This window comes from Aspergillus piperis (assembly GCF_003184755.1).
Source record: "Aspergillus piperis CBS 112811 unplaced genomic scaffold BO85scaffold_10, whole genome shotgun sequence".
Taxonomy (NCBI): Eukaryota; Fungi; Ascomycota; class Eurotiomycetes; order Eurotiales; family Aspergillaceae; genus Aspergillus; species Aspergillus piperis.
In genome coordinates, this window is record NW_020291600.1 from 549,425 (window position 1) to 569,979 (window position 20,555).

The following is a 20,555-nucleotide window of genomic DNA, read 5'->3' on the forward strand; positions in this document are numbered from 1 at the left end:
TATATACGCTTGGCTCCTCGACAGGTTGGTCAGAGGGTATCGAGTCCGAGCAAATTGGCCGCTTTCCATTGAAACCCACCGGCTTGAAATGAACGAATACCGAGTTGCGTGCATCGTGATTATGGATACTCAACCGTTGACTCATATGACTCAGACGTTCTCACATTCCATGATAATGGCCTCCAATTTCAACCAAATGCAATGAAATAACCTTGGGATTCTGCGATTCAACTATACCCACTTTTTGCGATGAGAACAATATCCATCATTCTTCAAGCGAGAACTTGGTCGAGGGCCATTTATCCCTCTCTAACTGACCTATGTCCGGATACCATATCCGTTGATGATGGCTGGAAAATATCTTGTCCGCTGGACTTAAGAGTGGGCCGGCTATTTGCAGATTGAGATGATTAGAGCCTTTCATCGGCTAAAAAATTTGGGCGTCGATCAGCTAGGGCCATCTGAGTACTACAAGTTCGGAGATAATTCATGAATGCCCTAAAGACCGAAGAGAAAGAGAAGACGGCATTGATGCAAATCTCCGCGCTACTATCGGACATTGTGATATTATCTTGATAATAGGGCCTTTTGTTACCTTATTTTGACTCTCTTCAGGCCATATGGTCTTTTCACAACCGCTGTTCTGCACTGATAATCGAGAATAATCTCTTTCAATCATGTCAATTACGAGGAGAGTGAGCCGTATCGCGAATCAAAAGGTTTCTAGTAAGGAGACGCACGACGAAGACTTAGGCAGGATTGAGGGTGACATTCTCCAGCATGACATCTTGAGACAGTTCTTATAAACTAGTAGTCTTGTATACCTGTAATTTAGCTTAACAATTTGTGGGCCAATAACAAAGCAGCATGCGCACCAATCATCCTGCCTATGAAAGCGCCGTTGGATGCTACCAATCTGTTCAAAACATTCTTATCATTTTACAATATCCGCTCAGGCATCCAGCAAGCAACTACTTGCTAGTAGTACCCAAGCTACCCAGCGTCCCATCCAATCCCATCTCATCCCGCACCGGCCATTGAATCTCGGAGAGTACAGACTACACCAAGTCAAGGGTGATCCTAAGGACAACATGCACAGACAAACCTTCACCCATATTACGCAAGCTCCTTCCCTCTTTCAATCAGGCCTCCATTCCACGCAGTGCTCAATCATAATTCAACGTCGGAGTTAAAACCCTGACCCAACCGTATCCACCCATCCATCCATCTCACTATCCCGGACTTAACCCAATCTTACCTCCGGCAATCCCGAACCTGCCTGGCTAAACCCACTACGCCATGCCATGGGAACCTCGAACTCTACCTACCCACATCAACTGACAGCAACACATAAGCAACCAAGTTCCCCGCTCTTCCTAAAGCTTATCTTTGGGTAGGTCGATCCTAGCGATCAACCTACTCAACATTATCTGCCTCATATCGAGAAAGACAATAGCAGATAAACAGATACCTCAACTACCACCACGTCATATAGATATATATTAGTATCATCATGTCCTGTCCCGACTGCTTCAGCGGCCACGTGAACGAGGACACTACGCCCAGAGGAACAGTCACCACCTTGCATGGCCTGAAAGCATATGTGACGGAGCCGACGTCCACAGAATCCCCCATCAAGGGAATCATCATCATCATTCCGGATGCATTTGGGTGGGAGTTTGTCAATAATCGCATTCTGGCCGATCATTATGCCGATAAGGGAGGGTATAAGGTGTATTTGCCTGAATTCATGAATGGTATGTTTACTCCTGATCATCGATGGAGATGGAAACTATGAGACCTGCAATGTGAAATAGCTATATACTAATATATATAAACTAAATAACCAGGACACGCTGCCCCAGTCTGGAGTCTTAAAACCCTATCCGCAATAATGAAGACCTCATCTATCATGGACTGGATCACGAAACCGTAAGTCTCACATACCTCTCTACCTAGCACAACTACAATGCAATCTCACAACGTATATTACGATGCAGCTACCACATCGCCTGCGCCATGTACGCCATGATCCCCTTCCTATACCACACCAAATTCACTACCTGCTGGCCCACCGTCAAGACATTCTTCACCGCCGTACGACGCAACGAAGGCGCCAACCTCCCCATCGCAGCTGCAGGGTTCTGCTGGGGCGGGTTACACACCGTGTACCTCGCGCACGACAAAGAAGAAGACAAAGTAGATGGCAAATCCCTAATCGATGCCGGGTTCACCGGCCATCCCAGTAATCTGAAGATCCCCGCGGATATCGAGAAGATCAAGATCCCCGTGAGCTTTGCAATGGCAGAGCTGGATAATATGGTGAAAATGCCGCAGATCAAGCAGATTGAGAAAGCCGTCGGAGAGAGGGATGTGGGGGAGGTGAAGGTGTACTACGGGGCTGGACATGGGTTTTGTGTGCGTGCGGATGTGATGGTTAAGGATGTGAAGGCGCAGGCTGAGGAGGCGGAGGATCAGGCGATTGCGTGGTTTCAGAAGCAGTTTGCGAAGGTGTCTTATTGATTTATTTCTGCATTGACTATTGTGGGGAGCGTGCTCTATTATTTTTCTCTCTCTCTCCCTCATACACCCCTTTTCATCCATCCACCTCAGAATCCTCCTCCTCCTCCTCAATCAAAGCCCTTAATTTCCCACCCTGCCGCCGAGCAAGCACCTTATACTTCCCCGCTTCCACCACACGACCCTTGTCAATCACAATAACATTATCCGCAATTTCCATCATATCCCTTGCATGCGTAATGATAAGGACAGTAAGGCCCTTCCGCGTCGCGACCAACCTCTGCACGGTCCGTCGAATGATCTGAGCGTTATTCGGATCAAGGCTGGACGTGGCTTCATCCAGGATAAGAAGCTGTGGCTGTCGCACCAACGCCCGTGCAATTACCAGCCGTTGCGCTTGTCCCCCCGACATACCGGCCCCGCCGTCGCCTATCATGGTGAAGTAGCCCTTGGGCAGGGATGTGATGAATTCGTCGATCCCGGCTGCTTCTGCTGCGGCGCGGATGTGGAACATTGTGCGGAGCGGGGAGTCGTCTTCGAGGCCGTAGCTGATGTTGTCTGCTACTGTGCCGGGGAAGATGGAGGGTCGTTGGGAGACGATGGTGATGAGGGAGCGGAGGGTTGGGGTGTGGATGCGTTGGAGGTCGATTCCGTTGAGGGATATAGGAGAGGTTCTTCTGTCTGTGGAGGAGGAGGTGGTGGTGGTGGTGGGGGCTTCATAGAGATTCAGGAGTAAGGATGCTATTGTGGATTTGCCGGAGCCTGATCGGCCTACGATTGCTGTGCTTTGGTTTCGGGGGATGGTGATGCATACGTCGCGTAGGACGTGTGCGTCCGGGCGGGATGGATAGCAGAAATTTAGGTTGGTGATCTTTACTGGTGCGGCTGTGGTGATTTTGAGAGTGCCCCGGTGTTCGTGGGATGCGCCGCGTGGAAGGTGTGCTAGGCGTAGGACTTGGTTGGCCATTATGTGGGAAACGCTGATCTGGGGGACTAAAGGGGTGTTAGCTGTGGGCGTGGGCAATGGTTGTCGGGTAGGTAGGTGGCTTACTCCATGATAGTACTGTGCTTGCGTAGCCAATGCTGAAGAGAAGGACAGAGAAGACAGTCATGAGGCTGGTGACGGTAAATTCAAGAGATGATACGAGGACAGCTCCGTAATAGAAGATTAGGCCTGCGCAGGTCAGATCTGTGAGAATTTTCAAGGTTTTCATATACAGGTTGCTTACTGCTGACGAATATGATCATGGACTCTACCAGTCCAAAGAGAAAGCCGGTATAGACAGCTTTCTTCACTCCGAGGACCATACATAGTGCCGCGGCCTTCATATGCTTCTTGTGGAAGTAAGGCTCAAGGGTCAATGTGCGGACGGTGCGAATCTGCGAGAATGTCTCGATGAATATCTCCGACGCTGTCGTTTTGACCCCGGTGCAACGTCTCTCCCATATTCCGGTGGTTTTCTCGAGCCCTCTGGTGATGGCATAGATGACTGGTCCGCAAGCCACTGCCACGAGGGTCAGTTTCCAACAAACAGCCATGCACCATATGATAGCCACCACGGTGACTGAAGTAGCCACCAGAACGTAGCCACCGAAATGACCGACCAGGTTTCGCATCTCCTCAGCACTGTGATTGAGGGACGAGGTGAGTTGGGAAGGTTCATTTCCTGCTTCTTCAAACCATTTTCGTGGCTGGTCAAGAATATGTTGGAAACCTCTTTTGCGGAGACGATCAACCCACGCCTGGCCACATAGCTCCAGAAGATAATGCATCAGAAATGATATAACGCCGTCGCCTACGGCTATTCCTAGTACTATCAGTGACCATGTTGAGGCTTTGGCTTGCCTGTTGTAAAACGTCTCAAGGAGCTTCGACAGGCAATAAGAAAACAGCGGAGTAGCCATCGAGTGACCTAGGGTGCTGAAACATCCAAGCAAAAGAAGCAGCTTTTGACCTCGAGTCAGGTTAGGGAGTATGGTCAACATGATCCGGCCTAAAGACATGCTTTCCTGCGGCGCGAGGCGTGCTGCATTCTTGTATGGCCGCTTATTCCGATGCTTTGATCTGGCCCTGTTGATCTCATTGACGACATCATTCACAGGAAGTATACTCTGTCTGAACCGATTGGACTGGAAATTTGTATCATCGACATGGACGGTGTTGAGCTCAAACGTCTGCATTCCAATCGACTCACGACGTGGTCTGAACCTTTGATTGTCTGCAGATTGACGAATACTCTGTATGCTTCTTTTGTAGCCGTGGATAGCATAAGAATGCTGTGCAAGCTCGCTGTTTCGAGAAAATGAATCAGGGCTTGGACCGCGTGTACTCTCAATTGAGGACCTTGAAGAAACACTGGAGCATCGATCAGAAGAACTGTGGACAACGCCATGCTCACTTTCCTCACGATGGAGTTTGTCCGAGGTAGCAAAACACGTATTGCTCTCCTCCAGTTCATGTCTGTAGCCAGCTTGAATAACCGAGCCTTGGTCCATGATGTAGGCAAAGTCGTGATCCATGATTTGCGACATATCATGTGTGATGATGATAGTTGTTTTCCCTCGACGCCATTCCCGGATAGCTTTCGTTATTTCGACGCGGTTGGTGGCATCAAGGGCACTTGTAGGCTCATCCATTATCAATATAGGCGTATCCCTTAACCGCGCCCTTGCAATCGCCACTCTTTGCTTTTGACCACCGCTTAGGAAATCACCACCGTGACCCACGCAAGTGTCGATTCCCTTAGGTAGATCGTCTATTGTGCTTTGTAACCTTGCCAGATCGATACACTCACGTACATCAACCTTGCTGAGTCCTTCATAGTTGCGACTACCAAAGGCGATATTCATGAAGATAGATTCGTTGAACAAAACGCTTCGCTGCTCCAGCAAAGTAATATTGTTCCTTATCCAGTCGATGCTCGGAGATTGGATGGGGGCCCCATCTATCAGAATCTCCCCGGATAGTGGTAAGTAGAAGCGTGTGAGCAGCTGTCCAAGCGTGCTTTTTCCAGATCCACTTCTGCCAATAACGAAGGTTGTCTCTCCGGCGGGAAAGAAAAAGCTTGTCGACTTCAAGACTGGTCTGTTCGGCTGCGCTGGGTAAGCAAAGGAGACCTGATAGACAAGCTATCAATTTATGTACCACACAACTGTTCACGGGTTCATCACACTTACATTGCTGACCTCGATATCGCCTTCGCAAAACTTCGGATAAACGGAACCCCTCCCCTCCCCTCGAACAGTATCCTCTGACTCCGAGCTCAAAGTGTGGATCAGAGAAAGGGCTGCATCCTTTCCTTTTGCTAGGACGTCAATTTGTGGCATAAGGAATTCCATTGACTGGGCAGCTGCTAAGCAAGCCCAGAATGTCCTGAGCACTTCTCCTGCTGAAATCTCACCGGAGGTAGCCAAAGAGCTCCCATACCAAAAGCCCTGCACGAACATTCCGAATGTCATCAGTCGCAATATGGATATTTGTAGAGAGGTTAAGCGCGCGCGTCTGAGATAATGTATAGCGGCATTGTCAACGCTGCTTACGAAGTTTCGGATCTCAGTATCTTGCCCGTTAAAAGACTTGACGCTGTCGATTGATGAAGTAGCATTGTCGACTATCAGCGACAGATGACCCAGTTCTGTCTTCTGTGCTTCCATACACGAGTTCGTCTTATTGGAGAGGAAGGAGAGAGCGGCTGAAAGGAAGGGAATTCCCGCCAAAGTGACCAGAGTAAGATTCCAGGAGGTGAAGAATGCTAGGGCTAGAGAGAAAATGGCTCGAAAACTGTACTGCAAAGCGAGGCCGAGAGGCTGCGAGGTTGCTTTCTGTAGGTCTTCGACTTGCCTGGAAGATTGCGTCAGCTAGGATAGTGGCACACAAGAGTGCGACATACCCCTGGAGAGAAGATAGAAAGACCCTCGTGCCATCCGGCTGCGTTTCGAACCATTCCTGACTCTTCTGTAAAAGCCTTTCGAAGAGCTTGGTGCGTGCATTCGCGACCTGAAGTTCTCCGAATATCACAAATAGAATGAAATAAACACTATTGCAAACCCAATTGATTGCTCCAAGTCCAACCAACTGGACAGCGTATTTGCTGATCTGTGGCGTTAGGTCCTGTTTCGCAACCTTGCCTCCCCCGAACAGTGTGAACGTATTGAATATCTCGCCCAAGAGTACGGAGAATATGGGAACCGAAAGACTAGAAATGGCCGTAAATGTAAAACCTCCTATGAGCACCGGAAGATGTTTCGTTGTTGTGAAGCTGAACAGCGACATCCACCTCGGTTTTCGATGTATGAAGCGCCTGGCGCCAGCAAGGAAGGCTGCCATGATGAACTATACAGACTGATCAAGGCGAAAGATCTTCAATTGAGCATTTGGCCTTCGACTCCAATATTTAGGTGTCGTATAAGAAGACATGATGATGGTAGGAAAGTATGAAGTGCTAGGGCGTCATGTAGAAAAACCTAAGCGAGTGATGAACACCCAACAAACAGGCGTCCAAGTACTTCTTAGCATAATCATCAGAACAAAGAGCTACGTTCGTTTTCATATTAGCCCATCTGGCCGAATATCAAGCACTTTCCATATGCGGGCATATTGTAGAGGAAAGGAACAATGGGTTGCGTTGCCATTGTTCTCGGGTACACCGGAAAAATATAGTGGGTCAACCGCACGTCTTTCTATCCATCACTGCATTCCAAAGCATCAATTCAGCTCGTTATATGTACAGGTATCCACTCCGGTAGTACCACCCTAGGGCGCCCTGTCGAGGGGCTATCCCCACTCTTTTATAGGGTCATATACGCTATGCTGGACCACCCGGATGAGACCTATGGGCCATGGTAGTAAATGATGGCTGTCGAACTCAAAGACTTGAGTCACTGCATAGATTCTAGACGCTAGCAAAGCAAGGACGGTAAAGGCCCGGATGAACCATTCCGTCTAGCCGCCGTTCCTGCACGGCCCAGATAAGAAGCGCAGCTTCAAATTTATTTGTTGGCCTTCTGTGCGCGCTCGTAGATCCAGTCGTTGAGGCCAGCACGGTTTCTGATCCATGTATGAGTATCCAAATGTTTCCAGGGCTTGTTGAAGTGGAAGGACTCACCTAGCGATCTCGATGGCGTAAAACTGCATACGCATGGCTGTCCTTCTGTTAGCTAGCGTTCCAACCCCCAGACAAGCCACACAACCATTTATCACTTACCGAAGATCGTGGTATCTCTGTCGTATTCGACCTTGGGGCTAGCACGCAGCATGGTACCGAAGTTGAAGTCCTCGATAATCTTCTCGTACTGGTTGATCCAGTTGCGCCACTTCTCCTTGCCCTCCTTGCTCTTCATCTTGTCCTCATCGAGCGTCTCGGCAGGGTCGAAGTCGGGGAATTCCTTCTGGAAAGACTCGAGAATCTCATCGTCCATCTTGGTCAGGCGGAGTTTCGAGCCGGGGACCTTCTCCAGAATCGACCAATATGTCATCAGATGTTCCACGGCTGCATAATCGTGAGTCAGGGGACGAGTTCGAATCAGAGATGTCCGGACCAACCCTTAACGGCAAACTGCTTTTCCATCTGCACCAAATTGTCAGCATTCTCGGTCGGAAATCTGAATAGGCAGTCTAGGCGCAAAAGTGACATACATCCTCAAAGTTCTCCGCCGTCTCTGGATCAAAAGGCTTCGACATCTTGGCGGTTGTGTGGGCGATAAATAATTACACAAGAAGCAGACAATATGACAAGAAGAGTGTAAAGGTAGGAAATATGTTCTATTCGCTGGCTAACAGTCAGGGTAGTCGAAAAGAAATCGAAAAGTGAGTTGCCCCGCGCCCGACTTCTTTTTCCCGCAGGCGGAGAGATTTTTGCGCCGCCGCCCTTCAACCCCGCCGCTCGCGATTGGGCCGTACGTCATTTACAGATCTTAAAAACACCACCAGGCTTTTAAGAGTCCGGACTATGTACGCTCTAGTTCATCTACGTTACTGGCATGAATAATTACAATTCAGATTCTCTATTTCGGCCTGCGAATCTATTCAGTTTGCTATCTAGATTGCTCGCTGTCTGAGAAATGCCATGTCCGGCTAACTAATCTGCCTCTGCCGCTTATTAATTGCATAGCAATCCACAGCGATGCTAGATCATACTGGAAAGATCCAGAAATGGCGGACAAACGCGAACGCCACTTAATGCTCTTTTGGTGAACAGTCTTCAATCCAAGTAAGGTTGACGTATTGATTTCAGAGCGTAAGAATCCATCGGAATCGAACAAGGGAAAGAGAATCTCTTATCGGTGGCGGACAGAAATTAAACTATGGTACAGGGAAGCAATGTAAGGAAACGAAGAAGAGCATTATGCCTAATCACTGTCGTCGGAGTCGGGCAACTCTTCGAAACGTCCTTCATGGAGGGCGCGGGTCACAGGATTCTCCACCTGAAGAATGCCGTTCGCTCTGGCTCTGTTACGATACTCAGCATTTATTAGTGCAAGTAGAGAAAGGGTTAGGCTTACCGCTCAAATAGCACAAATAATCTCTCTGCCTCTCTTTCTTTCTCCTCTTTGGTCATAGGAGGACCCTCGTCCTTCTTCTCTGCAGCCCACTTCTGGCCAGTAATGGGGTTGACCTCTGGATCAAAACCGTTCGGGTTGGTTGCGAATGCTTCGCCTGCCGTCTTGGGGATTTCCATGCCGCGAGAAGCTAGTAGCCCTGCAGCGAACCCATATCCGATGTTCTTTGTCAGATTCTCGGCGTCTTTGCCAGAGAGCACAAACATAAGCTCAGAAATAGCAGTCTTCAGGTTAGGGTAGGGCGTGGTCGACAGATTGAGTAACTTCGATGAGAGGGTGTCTGATTGTCCAATCGGGCGGCTTCTATCGTTGTCCTCGGGCAGGAGAAGCCATTGCATATATTTGCGAGGGCCGTCTGGAGCCATCTCATGAATGACCACGAGCGTATGGAACAGGGGTATAGCCTTGGTCTCCAGCTCGTCAGGGCCATATGCGGACACAGCTTGATCCAATATGTTGATCAGCTTGTCGACATTGCAATTCTGATTGAAGGTCGGGAAAAGGGGGCTACTCTCGAAGACTTTGCCCTTCTTATTTTCCAGATCAAGCGTGGACAAGCAATTAAGAAGATAGCTGAGGAGGCCTTCCAGAGGCTTTGGAGGGATATCGATGCGGTTGATTATCTTAAAGATGTGAGGAATCGAAGCCGAGAATGTCGCAGCCAAATCAGAATATATCTTTGAGACATTGAAAATGAGCTTCAAGGTATCAGTAAGGGCCAACTCGTCCATCTGAGACAGAGACTTTTTGCCAGATTTGGGGAATTGTTTGGCATGTCGGACGATTTGCTGGAATCAGTCAGCTTCCATCATATTTCGGTTTTGGCAAGACACGCATTAGCTTACGTAGTTGACATTTTCACCCAGAGAATGGTGTCTGATAAGATTGTCAAAGTCCATTGTGGTGTCATAGGTAGACAGGAACAGGATCCGACTGATCACCATCTCATCCTCCGAGGAATCACACTGATTGAAGGTCAACTTCTGCACGAGCTGGTTGACATAGTGAACGGGTATACCTTGAGCCTCTCAGCTAATTTACCTCCGTAGCCTGTGTCTACGAACAGCTGGCGCATCGATCCATCTAGGAGGAGAGCATTTGCGACGCAGCGTAGAGCGGCACGACGCACATCCGGGGTATCCCCATCAACACCATATCTGGCTAATACCTCTATCCCCTCTTTAGAGTAAATAGGTTGGGCATGGCTGGGGTTGGTCCCGTGCTGCCTCAACTCCAGGAGTGTCTGCACGCGTTCTAAGGCACGCAGGTGACGAGGTCAGACCGGTACATATTACATTCCCTGGGTACTTACCCTTCGAAGTGAGAGACTTCGCCTCAAGGTCCGTTTTGAGAGAGCCCAATAGTTTAGTGACTCGCTGCAGCTTCTCTACTCGCTTGTTAACTGAGGTCTGTACGATGAATTGGCTTGTACGTACCTGGGCCTTGGAGCGGCCTGAAATCCATGGTCAACTTTTGCTTAGCGCAATTCTATGCGCCGGAAGTGAAGTGTGTCAAGGGGTAACTGCTGGCTTGCAATAGCCGTCTTACGGGGCGTGGTGAACCCCTACTAGTCTGTCCAGTAAGTCCCACTTAGCTTGGGCTTGATCAAGTTGCAGCGAAAGCGGGTCTCCGCGATTAAGGGCAGAGTAGTTGGAGAGGCGAAAACCAGTCCCGAGGTTATGGGATTATCTGGAGTATCTTTCTTCGCCGATGGGCTGTAGTGAATTCCGGTGCTGGAAGCAGCGCAACGGATAAGGATAGGAGCTAATGTTGCGCTGATGAATAGAGATCCGCAGCGCAATAAAGCAGAACCCCACCGGATAGCACTAAGCGGCTGCACAGTATCTCCGCAGTCTGTACATGCAGCAATGGTGTTAGACATAAGGTTGACGAGACGGACATAAATCGATGCATGCAGTCTGTGGTTAGTAGTTAAGTAGATGAAACTTACATTGACAACTCGTTCTGGGTTCGAAAACAACCAACGTGAATGGGGGAAACGAGAAAATTGAAGATAATAACTAAAGAATTGGGGGGTGGGCAGCTCCGGTTCATCTCCGAAGCCTTCTCCGTGGTGCCTGAGTGCCTTACTGCCTTGGGCATGAAACGCGGCGCTGCCACTTTACGCGTGGCTCAGCCACAGGCGCGTCTTTTTGAGTTGCGTGGCTTGGCGCGGCCCCGGTAGGATCAAACTGGCACGGCTATCCTACTTTCACCAGGGCTTTGATCCTTGCTCATGCTTGTCGACAGCTTCGGTCTGGGTCATGGACAGCGTGGTTTCTAGCTAGGCTGTATCGCGATGTTCCTTCTCCTTCTTTCATTCTTGTCCCCGTTCTTTTCGTCGTCCGATTCTGTGAAATATGGTGGAGGTTCTTGGTCCTCTGTCTGCTCGTCCGCCTACTCCACCTAGGACATCATCTCGTATGCTGTCTGAAAATGATCGAACTGAAGATTCTCCGGTTGTTGTACACACGCCACGCGACTCTCCCTTTTCCGTCAATGGCTCAACTGGTGTTCCGTCAAGTCGACAATCCAAGCGCGTGAACTTCTCACCATGGACAAGATACATCAAACCTCCCTCGTTCACCAATTCCGCCGCGAAATCCAAATCTGACCTCAAGTCCCTGCCTCCCTCGAACGAATGCAAACCTACAAAATCTATCCTCAAACCGACCACATCTCACTCTGCTACCAATTCGCCGTCTGCTGAACCTCAAGCTCCCATTTCCTTCGCCATGCTTCTAGAGTCGATCTTACAACAGCTCGCTGGAGAGGCTGTCAGTTCAAGGCTCGACGCCTACATGCAGTTCTTCGGGGCCCTGAGAGCATATGACAATCTGCCTGGTGATCAAGAAATCATAGCGAGGTTGGGCTTGATCACTCAATTCATACATCGGGACGTTAGCCGGGACTTGACAACCGGCGGACCGCTACATACCAACCTTGTAATACAGGCCCTTAAGTTGGCTGTTGCACTGGTCTGGCATAGTGAGATCTCTGCGCGTCTGCCAGATGACTTCAAGACTTTTCTCGTCGATCATTCCGTCAACTGCCTACAAGATGTGAAGATGCCAAAGTCTGTGGTAACTCACTACTTGTCCGTATTGTCAACCCAGAACTTTAACGCCAAGGTCATGACGAACACGCGAATAATACGCATTTTGACGGTTCTCCATGAATTGACTAATCGCGTCACTGGAAGCGCAATTGTGTCCCAGCGTTTAAGCATCTATCTTCGTGTCCTCAACCAATCTAAGATGATCTTCGTCTCAAATGCATCCCTGTGGATGGATCATCTCATATCCGGCTTGCTACACCATGTCAAAGATATCAGGATCAAGGCTATTTCGGTGGGCTTTCAGACCGCTATAGCGTGCGGACCGAACCCAACCTTGTCGAAATGCGTCCGTGAGGTCTTCAGCAGACCTCTCGATGAGCGGAGGAAGCTTGTGACGGAAGTTTGCGAGCGAATGACGCGCATGATGGCACTTTCTGATTGCGGAGTCCACATACCTCAGATATGGAGTGTGATTATTCTACTCCTGCGCAGCAAAAAGTTCAACGTCGATCAGTGGGAGCATTTCAAAGAATGGGTCCTTGTGCTGCAGAGATGCTTCAATTGCAGTGATTCTGCAATCAAAGCGCAGGCCATCGTTGGCTGGAATCGGTTTGTTTATGTCGTCAGTCCCAGCGACACAACAAGCCCTTCGTTATTGCGGATGCTGAGCAAGCCCATCGTCTCTCAGTTCGATCGGAAGAAGCAAGACAAACAACCCAGTCAGCTAGCCTTGTGCAGCTACTATAATCTTCTTTATTACGCCTTCCGTCCCTCGGCATCATTTCAGCATCTTGATGTCGTCTGGGAAGAATATGTCGCTTCACCGGCTTCGAGCATCTTTTCGTCTGTACCCAGTCTCAGCGACAGGGTAGCCCACGTTCTATCCAATATGCTCTGGAGCCCTCAAGCGAAGGTTTGGTTGGAGAACAAGGTCAATGAGAGCAACAAGCTGGACCCTGAAGAATTGCCATCCATTGACAGTAGGTGGATTCGGTCGAGGATAACATCGGTTTTGAGCGTTTTTGAGGAGATCTTCAAGTCTTCTGTCTGGAATCCCGATATTGAGCGGTCGAATATTGCTACAGCCTGGATCGGCTTGTCCAAGGCCTTGTCACATGCGTCGAGCAAAGAGATTACGCCCACGCCAGAATCGATGCAAGCTGTAGCACACGTGCTTGGCCTTCTTCAGCGCCTCTGGAACGCCGGGCCCTCATCGCTCAATGCGGCTATCGAGAAGAACTCAACGGATGCCTTCTATGACCAGTTCAGCTTTCTTGCCACCACTATGATCTACAGTCTTGGTAGCGCACGGTTTACCGAGAAATTACTCCTCAAGACAGCCGATGAGACTTTCCAGGCTGCTACTACGCCTACGCATCGTCATCAAAAGGCCCATACAAGTCTAGACAGTCCCATCCTACATTTTCTTCGATTTATCAGTGAACTACCTGGTCATTCGAGGCCTTCCCCGTCATATTCGCGCCTCGTTACCCGTGTTCTGGAAGCTACTTGCAGTGACAAGCTATCAAGGAGCTCACGTCTGGAATTCTTTAGCCAATGCGCAGATATACATGTGTTTGATGCGGCTGCTCATATTGGCGATGATAGTCTAGCTGAAACCGTGTGGAGGTCTGTGGCACAGCTGTCTGCAAGCTCTTTATCCTCTTTCCCTATGGAGACGGCTCGCGAACGTGACGGCTCAGTTTGCCGTGACTATGAGAACATTGTTAACATCCTTTCTGCCGGCTTGAAGTTCTCCGACGTGTTCGAAGTCTGGAATCCGCTTGTTGATTCTCTTATCCGCGTCGTGAGAACCGAAAAGGGTGATCGGGCTATTTCCACCATGGCCATGGAACCTCTTGCCGCATCTATCATAGAACAAGGGACACGGAATACCTGCAAGCCCTCCGCATCACTCTTGAAACTCTCGCTCTCAATTCCTTACGGCCACGAGGCGGAGACGGCAAAAGGAACTCATGAAATGGCCTTCCCTCACAAGCTGATCGAACTCGTGGATAAGACTCTTCGTCAGTCGTACGAAAGCTTTGATCCTGTCGAACCAAACGGCATTGCAGATTTCATCGAGTGCCTGACGTCTCTACTGGGATCGGGTGTACCTACTTTCCGTACAGCAATGCTCACACACCTCCAGCAGTCCCTTGCATTTTATCTCAAAGACGGGGAGCGCAAGATAAACGCCGAGAGTGGCGTGGAAAGCAGAATCCTTACTGCTGTAAGTGTATGAAGCAAGGGGCTCGTGTTACGTACTAACTTAGAATTAGTGTCGCGCGCTGTCGTCAGCCGTCTTGAACATCTTGCAAGCAGCACAACCTCACGACGCCTTCTGTGTACAAAAGTTCGAGCCTATAATCTGTGCGGGTCTTGAGTCCACACATGCCTCTGTAACAAAACGATTCCTTGACTTCTGGCGTTGTTCGTTTGGATCACAAGAGTCCTTGCCCTGCCCCGAGACGATATCTCGCGCGCTACACGATATTGAAGTCCAGATGAAGCTTCAGCAGCCGCATGGTCATCGGCAAAATTTACAGGTATGTATTCTGATCAAAGTTCCATCCTGCCCTGCTAAGAAATTCTAGTCCGAGGCACAATCTGATCGTCAAGACGCAAAGGCCATTCCAGTCGATACATCGGTCAAGTCTCGCATTGCTTTCATACTTGATGATCCATTCACATTGGGGCTGAACTCGTCGCCTATAACCGGAGGGTCTGAGCGTAAAGCCATGCCTACGTCTTCGGAGAAGCAGACCGGACATTCAGCAGGCCAAGTATCTCAAATCGACGATGACTCTGATCCGGATGTGGCCACGGGTCATTCGATGCCCCTCCCGACGGGATCGGGAGACCCTAGGAAGCGTAGCGAGTTGTTTTCGATCATTGAAAGCCTTCGTTCGTCTTCACCTCCGACGAATACTCCAAGAGAACTTGGTTTCATGACGCCCCCGCACTTGCGCGACCTGCGCAACGCGGATGCCGACGCCGGGACTCCACAAACCCCGACCCTACCACCTGTCGCCACTGACAATGAATATGGGTTTCTCGGTTCTTCCCCTACGCCGGGTACTCGAAGCCGAACGCAATTGAGCGAACCCGAGATACCTCAGTCGCTGTCGACTCCAGCAGCAGAAGAGTCTGTTCTAGAAAACGAACTTCAATCCTCCCCTCCAAAGCTGAAATCGACCAGTCCTGAACCTCGAAGTAACACAGGAAACATGGCCACACCAGGATCAGGGAACACTACGTCGAGCAGGAGCAGAAGATCGAAGAGGAGGGCCCGGCGTTCGTCAAGGCAGAAGAAGGCAATGAACGCTCAGTCCAGTCAACCGGAAGCGACTGATGAAAGCATAGCAGTTGATTCAGAGGAGCCACTGACAAAGCGTCTCCGTTCATCGACAGGCAAATTGCCAGAAGACAAAAGTCTCTCCACTGAAGACAGGCAATCGAAGGATTCGTCAAAGGATGGTCCTCGTGACGCCGGGCTTTCCCAAGACCCTGTTACGGATTCTGGTGCTACCGAGGAGCCTGTCATCGAGCCAGAGCACCAGGTCAATGCTGAGCAACCGAAAGACAAAGAAAAACAATCAATAGACGGCTACGACTATATAGCGGACTCATGCAGCGACGACATGGAGACCCAGGTTGCGTCTCAGTTGGAGCAGGATCTAGAACTCGCTGTAGATCTGGACGACACAGCGAGTGTAGAACATGTTGCAAAAGCTGCGGAACAGGGCGCAAATAAGAAACGGAAACGCGAGGCAGAGCAATCTACACCTTCGGGCAAAGAGCGGCGTCGCTCTTCAAGACTCACAAAGACGCCTTCTGTCGCAGATATCGAGGGAGGTCGTGCTACTCGGTCTAAGAGACCGATGACCGTGTCACAGGAGGTCGAATCATCCCCTGCCGAATCGGCGCCGAAGCGACGGAAAACGGAGTCTAAGAGTGATATGACTACCACGAGCAAGCCCGCCGAGCAAGCAGCTAGTACTGATAGCGGGAAGACCAAGGCCATGGATACCCAAGACAGCTCTCAAAAACGCAGATCCTCTCGTCTCAGCGGACAGGCGGCGCCAGCCATTCCTGAGGAGAGCCCGCTTCCGAAGAAGTCACCACGACCTAGTCGTTCTCGCAAGTCGACTAAGGACAAGGCCAAAGACAGCATACCAGAAGAGCCTCAACTTAGAGAAGATATCGAGACCCATCACGATGAGACTCCTACTAGAGATGCGGTGGACCAACCTGTCAAGGATGAAAGGGAATCCAAGATCACTGTTGAAGATAAACCAACTGAGCAACTCCCAGAACCGGATAGCTCAGTGCAGCCTCCAACAGAAGCTCAGGTTGACGAACCGATGGATGAGCCGGTGCCCGAGACCCAGCAAACGGCTCCTGATGACGTGCAAATGGAAGACGCGCCCACAGTAACCGAACCCATCCCTGAGAAGGAGGCGCCATCTGAAGAGAAAGATTTGGAGACGACGGAGAAGAAGACGCGAGCAGTATCCCGCACAACGCAGACCGAAAGCCAGAAGGAGCCAGAGATCACAGAGGCAGAAATTACAGACTCCCTCCGCAAAGTCTTGAGCGATGTGAAACTGGCCAAGTTGGATCGAAACTCGCTGAAGGAAATTGACGATTTACTATTTGATATCCGGGTGGAAACGCATGAGGCATTGAGGAGAAACACCGGTTGAATGGATTTTGCATAGCGATGGCGTTGTACTTTTGTCTATATCCTAGTATCAATATCTTATACTCCATGCTTTTTTCTTTTTTTGTCTGTCTGACTGTTTTATTTTGTGACCATGGCCATCAAAAGAAGTCTCATTTGTTTTATGATCCTGTGCTTGATTTGCCATTATTCTTTCGGTCTTATGTTCTATTATAAGATGGACGATGCGGAAGCTGAATGTACTCATCACGCTTTTAAGACTGGAGAATGCAACTGTAATACCAGCATACCATAGACCTATATTTTGATCCCGATCACTAGTCACTACTTATTCCTAAGGTAGTTCAAGATGATTAATCCGCGGAATCCTCGGCCGCTGACAGGAGGTGTCCGTCATCTCATCCTCACTGCCACACACCCATCCTTTCTCCCCTCATCCAGGAGGCTTACTACTACTTACCAACCGACCAACCATGCTTATCCTCCGGGGCGTCAGTTGCGCCCCAAACCTCCCAGGGGTCCCCTAAAACCCGAGCACATCAGTCAGCTAAATACTAACTGACCTACTTCATCCATCCATCAGAAGTGAGTCTCTATCCTCAACATGACCACACTAATGACCCAACCCTGAATCAAAGACTCAGAGTCGTCAGTCAGACTGGCGTCATGGTCCCGAAGAAACGAGGAAAAGAGACCCGATAGCAAGCAGTGGTGTATTCACTAACTAACTAACCTTCTCAACACTTTGATTTTTGTTTTCTTATCGTGGGGTCTATGACTGCGCTATAGTGTACTCAGCTCTCACTTTACCTGGATTATACTATCTATCTTGATTGAGTTAGATAGACAGGTAGTTTGTAACGTGAGTATACCCCTACCTACCTACCCTATTTATACAATATCTCACCTACTAACAAAGAAGAAGACCATCGCAACACCACTACATCATGGTCCAAGTATCCTCACTAGCATTAGTAGGCTATCTCGCTCCAGTGCTCGTTACGTTTCTGCTCTTCATAACATGGTATGTATGTCTTTCCACCCTTTATTAGGGGTATATATATACCCACAAATCCCCCTCCATGCAATCAAAGAAAGAACATGGAATTAAATCAAGATAAACTACAGGCTCATCCTCGGCACCCGCCGTCGCCGTCGCCGTCGTCGTCACCTCTACGGCTCTACATACCCCTACTCGGACGCCGAAATGGCGGCGGCGGCGGGGGGACAACGTAATCCCCGGATGGTGATCTCACAGCAGCTCATCGAGGTACTTTATCCGCAGGTGAAGTACAAGTACTGGTTGGCTGGGAAGCAAAATGAGCAGCAGCAGCAGGAGGATCTACCATCGGGTGCGATAGCACAAGTGAGATCCACGCCCGGGGATAATACTTCCGGTGAATCACCAGTGAACACCAACATCAACGATAGCCAAGAAAGAGACAAAGACACAGAAGATGCAGATACAAGCGGAGACAACCACCGCACGTGCGCAATATGCATAGACCAGTTCGCGGATGACGACGACATCCGATCGCTGCCGTGTCGACATATCTTCCATACGGTGTGTCTGGATCCGTGGGTTACGAAGAAGAATGCGTTTTGTCCACTGTGTAAGAGGGCTTTGTGTGGGGTGAAGAAGGGGGATAGTGGAAGTGGAGGGGATAGGAGGAGTTGGCCTTGGAGGAGAGGATCGCAGAGGGCGAGTGCGAGGGTGGTTTCAGTTTCGGTGCCCGAGGCGGCGGTTGTTAGAGGGTCGGTTTAGTTCATATGTTGCTTTGGGCAAGTTGGGGTGGTGAGTAGCTCTATCTGGAGATGATTGGGGAAAGGGCAGGTCTTGGAGAGGACATCATACAATTCTAAACGTACGCGGAGTACAATACTAGGGTAAAATTCTATTTCAATCTCAGCTGAGGCATCCATCGTCACTGCATGATTATTCACGTAAAGTTAAACTTATCCTATTATCCCAGTTACAACCGGGGCCGGATAGTCTGTCCACCTTCCCAAGATTCACCCGCCTCCAGGGTCTGCCAGCCAGCAACGGAACCGGCCTCGACACAAAGCATGTTCTTGTATGCCTCGTCAGGCCCAAAGTCCGCCATACCCTTGGCCTTCTCGATCCAGGGGTTCCAAACGACCACATCCGTCAACGCCTCTCGTGTGATCGAGAACAGAGGCTGATCATCCGACGCCGTGGACACGATAATCGGCACCTTCGGATCCAATGCCTTGTACACCCGGTCCGTTTCCTTGTTAATCTCCACTGCCTCCGAGGTCTCCGTGATAGCTGCACCGCCCTGTGTCTTGTCCAAGTATTCTTTTTGCTGGAGGTTCTTGACCCGGACGTTCGTGATGTCCTACATGCCTGGTTAGCCTGACCCTAGCCCAGAAATAGGCTAATGACATACCTCAACGCTCAAATACGTATGCATCAACACCTGGAAATCGAAATTCTGCTCGCCCTGGTTCTGCACCTGCAGAGAAGTCTCCAAGCTCCCCTTTGTCAGAGTCACGCTATACACCAGTCCAAACTTGTACGGCCAGGCCTTCTGGAACTCTTCGCTCAGCATGGGATGCGACAGTCCAAAGTCCAACTTCACGGCGTCTTCGCCTTCTTTCCGGTCACGGCCGAAGGCTTCGGAGGAGGATTTGCCAAGGAATTCCCAGTTCGAGTTCCGAGCGAAGCCGTGTTGGGGAAGGGCAGAGGTGGCGTGGTTGGAGGGAGGAGGACCAAAGACCTGATTTGATGAGAGAAGGAGTTAGTTGGTTTGCCTTTCAATGGATACTTGAAGGGAGGTGAGATATAGAGAGCAAGCTGGCTGTTCAGTGGTGATCAGCTGAAGAGGACATACCGGGAATACGACAGGAATGCCACCCCGGATAGGCTTGGAACCATCTAGATTGGCCTTCTCGCTCACGAAGAGCTGTTCCTTGCCATTGGCAAGCTTCCAGGAGGTGACGGTGGCTCCATAGAGATAAACAGTGACGGACTCGCCAGTGGGGAGGGTAGCTTCAACGGTGTTGTCGCGGAGGGAGATGGTGGGTTGGGGAAGAGAGGCACCGACGCCGATGGCGGCAGGCTTGTTAGAGCGATCCATGATGGTGGTTGAAAGTTAAAATGAAGGTATTCAAGGTGGAAGGGAGAAGGGGAAAGACCAGCAAAGACGGAGGATGGATGCGGGGAGGCCGGAGTCAACTGAACCGGCGGGGCGGCGGGGCATTGGCGTCATTCGTTCCTCGCCGTTTCAGTTTACGAGCACAACTCATCCCCTTCCACTTCTTATCTTCCTATTGTCGAGGTGCATGTTTGATAGCATCTGATGTGTCTCGACAATAGTTTGAGTCTTCCAACTCTTCAGGATTCTTTTGTAGTCCCAATTCAGCTGGTCCATGCAATGACATCACATGTTTGCTTTCCGTCAGGGTCCAAAGTCAATGCTAAGCTCGATCCAGGGACTTGAGAAAGTGCAGATCTATAAGGGTAGCACTGATATTCAACAATAGAGACACCGAGGAAGCTATGTTATGTATGAGGCTATCCTAACCTCTATGTTACTTGCAGTCCAGACTTCGTCTTTTCATGATGGGTAGCACCTAGGACCCTGCCCTATCAGCTGTCCACCGTTTCAGCCACTTCTTTGAATCATCAGCAACAATAGGTTAAAGAGCCAGTCAGTACTCGGTCTATTATGACCCATACTTTCCTAAACATCAATACTTATCATCATA

At 49.8% G+C, this 20,555-nt stretch overlaps 7 protein-coding genes across 7 annotated transcripts; 3 read left to right on the top strand and 4 right to left on the bottom strand.

The window, feature by feature from the left end:
- Positions 1–1,353: 1,353 nt before the first annotated feature.
- BO85DRAFT_34168 (dienelactone hydrolase family protein) lies at positions 1,354–2,560 on the top strand. The gene is made up of 3 exons (XM_025655459.1): positions 1,354–1,757; positions 1,851–1,932; positions 2,001–2,560. Exons 1-3 carry the CDS (start codon positions 1,514–1,516, stop codon positions 2,521–2,523), a joined length of 849 nt encoding a protein of 282 aa, XP_025515071.1. The 5' UTR covers positions 1,354–1,513; the 3' UTR covers positions 2,524–2,560.
- Positions 2,561–2,596: 36 nt separating this feature from the next.
- Positions 2,597–6,847, bottom strand: BO85DRAFT_496144 (ABC transporter ATP-binding protein; the record flags this gene model as incomplete). The annotated part of the gene is made up of 6 exons (XM_025663949.1): positions 2,597–3,513; positions 3,572–3,709; positions 3,750–4,630; positions 4,958–5,637; positions 5,698–6,361; positions 6,411–6,847. 6 exons carry the CDS (start codon positions 6,845–6,847, stop codon positions 2,597–2,599), a joined length of 3,717 nt encoding a protein of 1,238 aa, XP_025515072.1.
- A 275-nt stretch (positions 6,848–7,122) lies between these two features.
- Positions 7,123–8,331, bottom strand: BO85DRAFT_449874 (polysaccharide biosynthesis domain-containing protein). Its single transcript, XM_025660257.1, has 5 exons — positions 8,156–8,331; positions 8,063–8,087; positions 7,725–8,009; positions 7,626–7,662; positions 7,123–7,567 (listed from the first exon to the last, which is right to left on the bottom strand). The coding sequence occupies exons 1-5, from the start codon at positions 8,198–8,200 to the stop codon at positions 7,510–7,512; spliced, it is 450 nt and encodes a 149-aa protein (XP_025515073.1). The 5' UTR covers positions 8,201–8,331; the 3' UTR covers positions 7,123–7,509.
- A 537-nt stretch (positions 8,332–8,868) lies between these two features.
- On the bottom strand, positions 8,869–10,542 carry BO85DRAFT_488639 (synembryn; the record flags this gene model as incomplete). The annotated part of the gene is made up of 6 exons (XM_025663546.1): positions 8,869–8,968; positions 9,022–9,866; positions 9,924–10,043; positions 10,097–10,332; positions 10,391–10,465; positions 10,515–10,542. 6 exons carry the CDS (start codon positions 10,540–10,542, stop codon positions 8,869–8,871), a joined length of 1,404 nt encoding a protein of 467 aa, XP_025515074.1.
- A 741-nt stretch (positions 10,543–11,283) lies between these two features.
- BO85DRAFT_34264 (putative telomere length regulator protein (Rif1)) lies at positions 11,284–15,653 on the top strand. Its single transcript, XM_025655462.1, has 4 exons — positions 11,284–14,369; positions 14,419–14,685; positions 14,734–15,453; positions 15,506–15,653. The coding sequence occupies exons 1-4, from the start codon at positions 11,439–11,441 to the stop codon at positions 15,524–15,526; spliced, it is 3,939 nt and encodes a 1,312-aa protein (XP_025515075.1). The 5' UTR covers positions 11,284–11,438; the 3' UTR covers positions 15,527–15,653.
- Positions 15,654–17,546: 1,893 nt separating this feature from the next.
- BO85DRAFT_34299 (putative RING finger protein) lies at positions 17,547–18,672 on the top strand. Its single transcript, XM_025655463.1, has 3 exons — positions 17,547–17,685; positions 17,749–17,847; positions 17,952–18,672. Exons 2-3 carry the CDS (start codon positions 17,771–17,773, stop codon positions 18,586–18,588), a joined length of 714 nt encoding a protein of 237 aa, XP_025515076.1. The 5' UTR covers positions 17,547–17,685; positions 17,749–17,770; the 3' UTR covers positions 18,589–18,672.
- A 31-nt stretch (positions 18,673–18,703) lies between these two features.
- On the bottom strand, positions 18,704–20,217 carry BO85DRAFT_449877 (D-hexose-6-phosphate mutarotase). Its single transcript, XM_025660258.1, has 3 exons — positions 19,679–20,217; positions 19,235–19,564; positions 18,704–19,183 (listed from the first exon to the last, which is right to left on the bottom strand). The coding sequence occupies exons 1-3, from the start codon at positions 19,922–19,924 to the stop codon at positions 18,797–18,799; spliced, it is 963 nt and encodes a 320-aa protein (XP_025515077.1). The 5' UTR covers positions 19,925–20,217; the 3' UTR covers positions 18,704–18,796.
- Positions 20,218–20,555: the final 338 nt, after the last annotated feature.

Excerpts from the sequence above, each read along its gene's own strand:
- BO85DRAFT_34168 (XM_025655459.1), top strand. The coding sequence starts at position 1,514 with ATGTCCTGTCCCGACTGCTTCAGCGGCCACGTGAACGAGGACACTACG. Across the intron at positions 1,758-1,850 it reads TTTGCCTGAATTCATGAATG|GACACGCTGCCCCAGTCTGG; the intron begins GTATGTTTACTC and ends CTAAATAACCAG. Across the intron at positions 1,933-2,000 it reads ATGGACTGGATCACGAAACC|CTACCACATCGCCTGCGCCA; the intron begins GTAAGTCTCACA and ends ATTACGATGCAG.
- BO85DRAFT_449874 (XM_025660257.1), bottom strand. The coding sequence starts at position 8,200 with ATGTCGAAGCCTTTTGATCCAGAGACGGCGGAGAACTTTGAGGAT. Across the intron at positions 7,663-7,724 it reads CAGAGATACCACGATCTTCG|CCATGCGTATGCAGTTTTAC; the intron begins GTAAGTGATAAA and ends ACAGAAGGACAG. Across the intron at positions 7,568-7,625 it reads TACGCCATCGAGATCGCTAG|AAACCGTGCTGGCCTCAACG; the intron begins GTGAGTCCTTCC and ends TACATGGATCAG.
- BO85DRAFT_34264 (XM_025655462.1), top strand. The coding sequence starts at position 11,439 with ATGGTGGAGGTTCTTGGTCCTCTGTCTGCTCGTCCGCCTACTCCACCT. Across the intron at positions 14,370-14,418 it reads AAAGCAGAATCCTTACTGCT|TGTCGCGCGCTGTCGTCAGC; the intron begins GTAAGTGTATGA and ends ACTTAGAATTAG. Across the intron at positions 15,454-15,505 it reads GTTCGTCAAGGCAGAAGAAG|TTGATTCAGAGGAGCCACTG; the intron begins GCAATGAACGCT and ends AAAGCATAGCAG.
- BO85DRAFT_34299 (XM_025655463.1), top strand. The coding sequence starts at position 17,771 with ATGGTCCAAGTATCCTCACTAGCATTAGTAGGCTATCTCGCTCCAGTG. Across the intron at positions 17,848-17,951 it reads TTTCTGCTCTTCATAACATG|GCTCATCCTCGGCACCCGCC; the intron begins GTATGTATGTCT and ends GATAAACTACAG.
- BO85DRAFT_449877 (XM_025660258.1), bottom strand. The coding sequence starts at position 19,924 with ATGGATCGCTCTAACAAGCCTGCCGCCATCGGCGTCGGTGCCTCTCTT. Across the intron at positions 19,565-19,678 it reads GCATTCCTGTCGTATTCCCG|GTCTTTGGTCCTCCTCCCTC; the intron begins GTATGTCCTCTT and ends TCATCAAATCAG. Across the intron at positions 19,184-19,234 it reads ATACGTATTTGAGCGTTGAG|GACATCACGAACGTCCGGGT; the intron begins GTATGTCATTAG and ends CCAGGCATGTAG.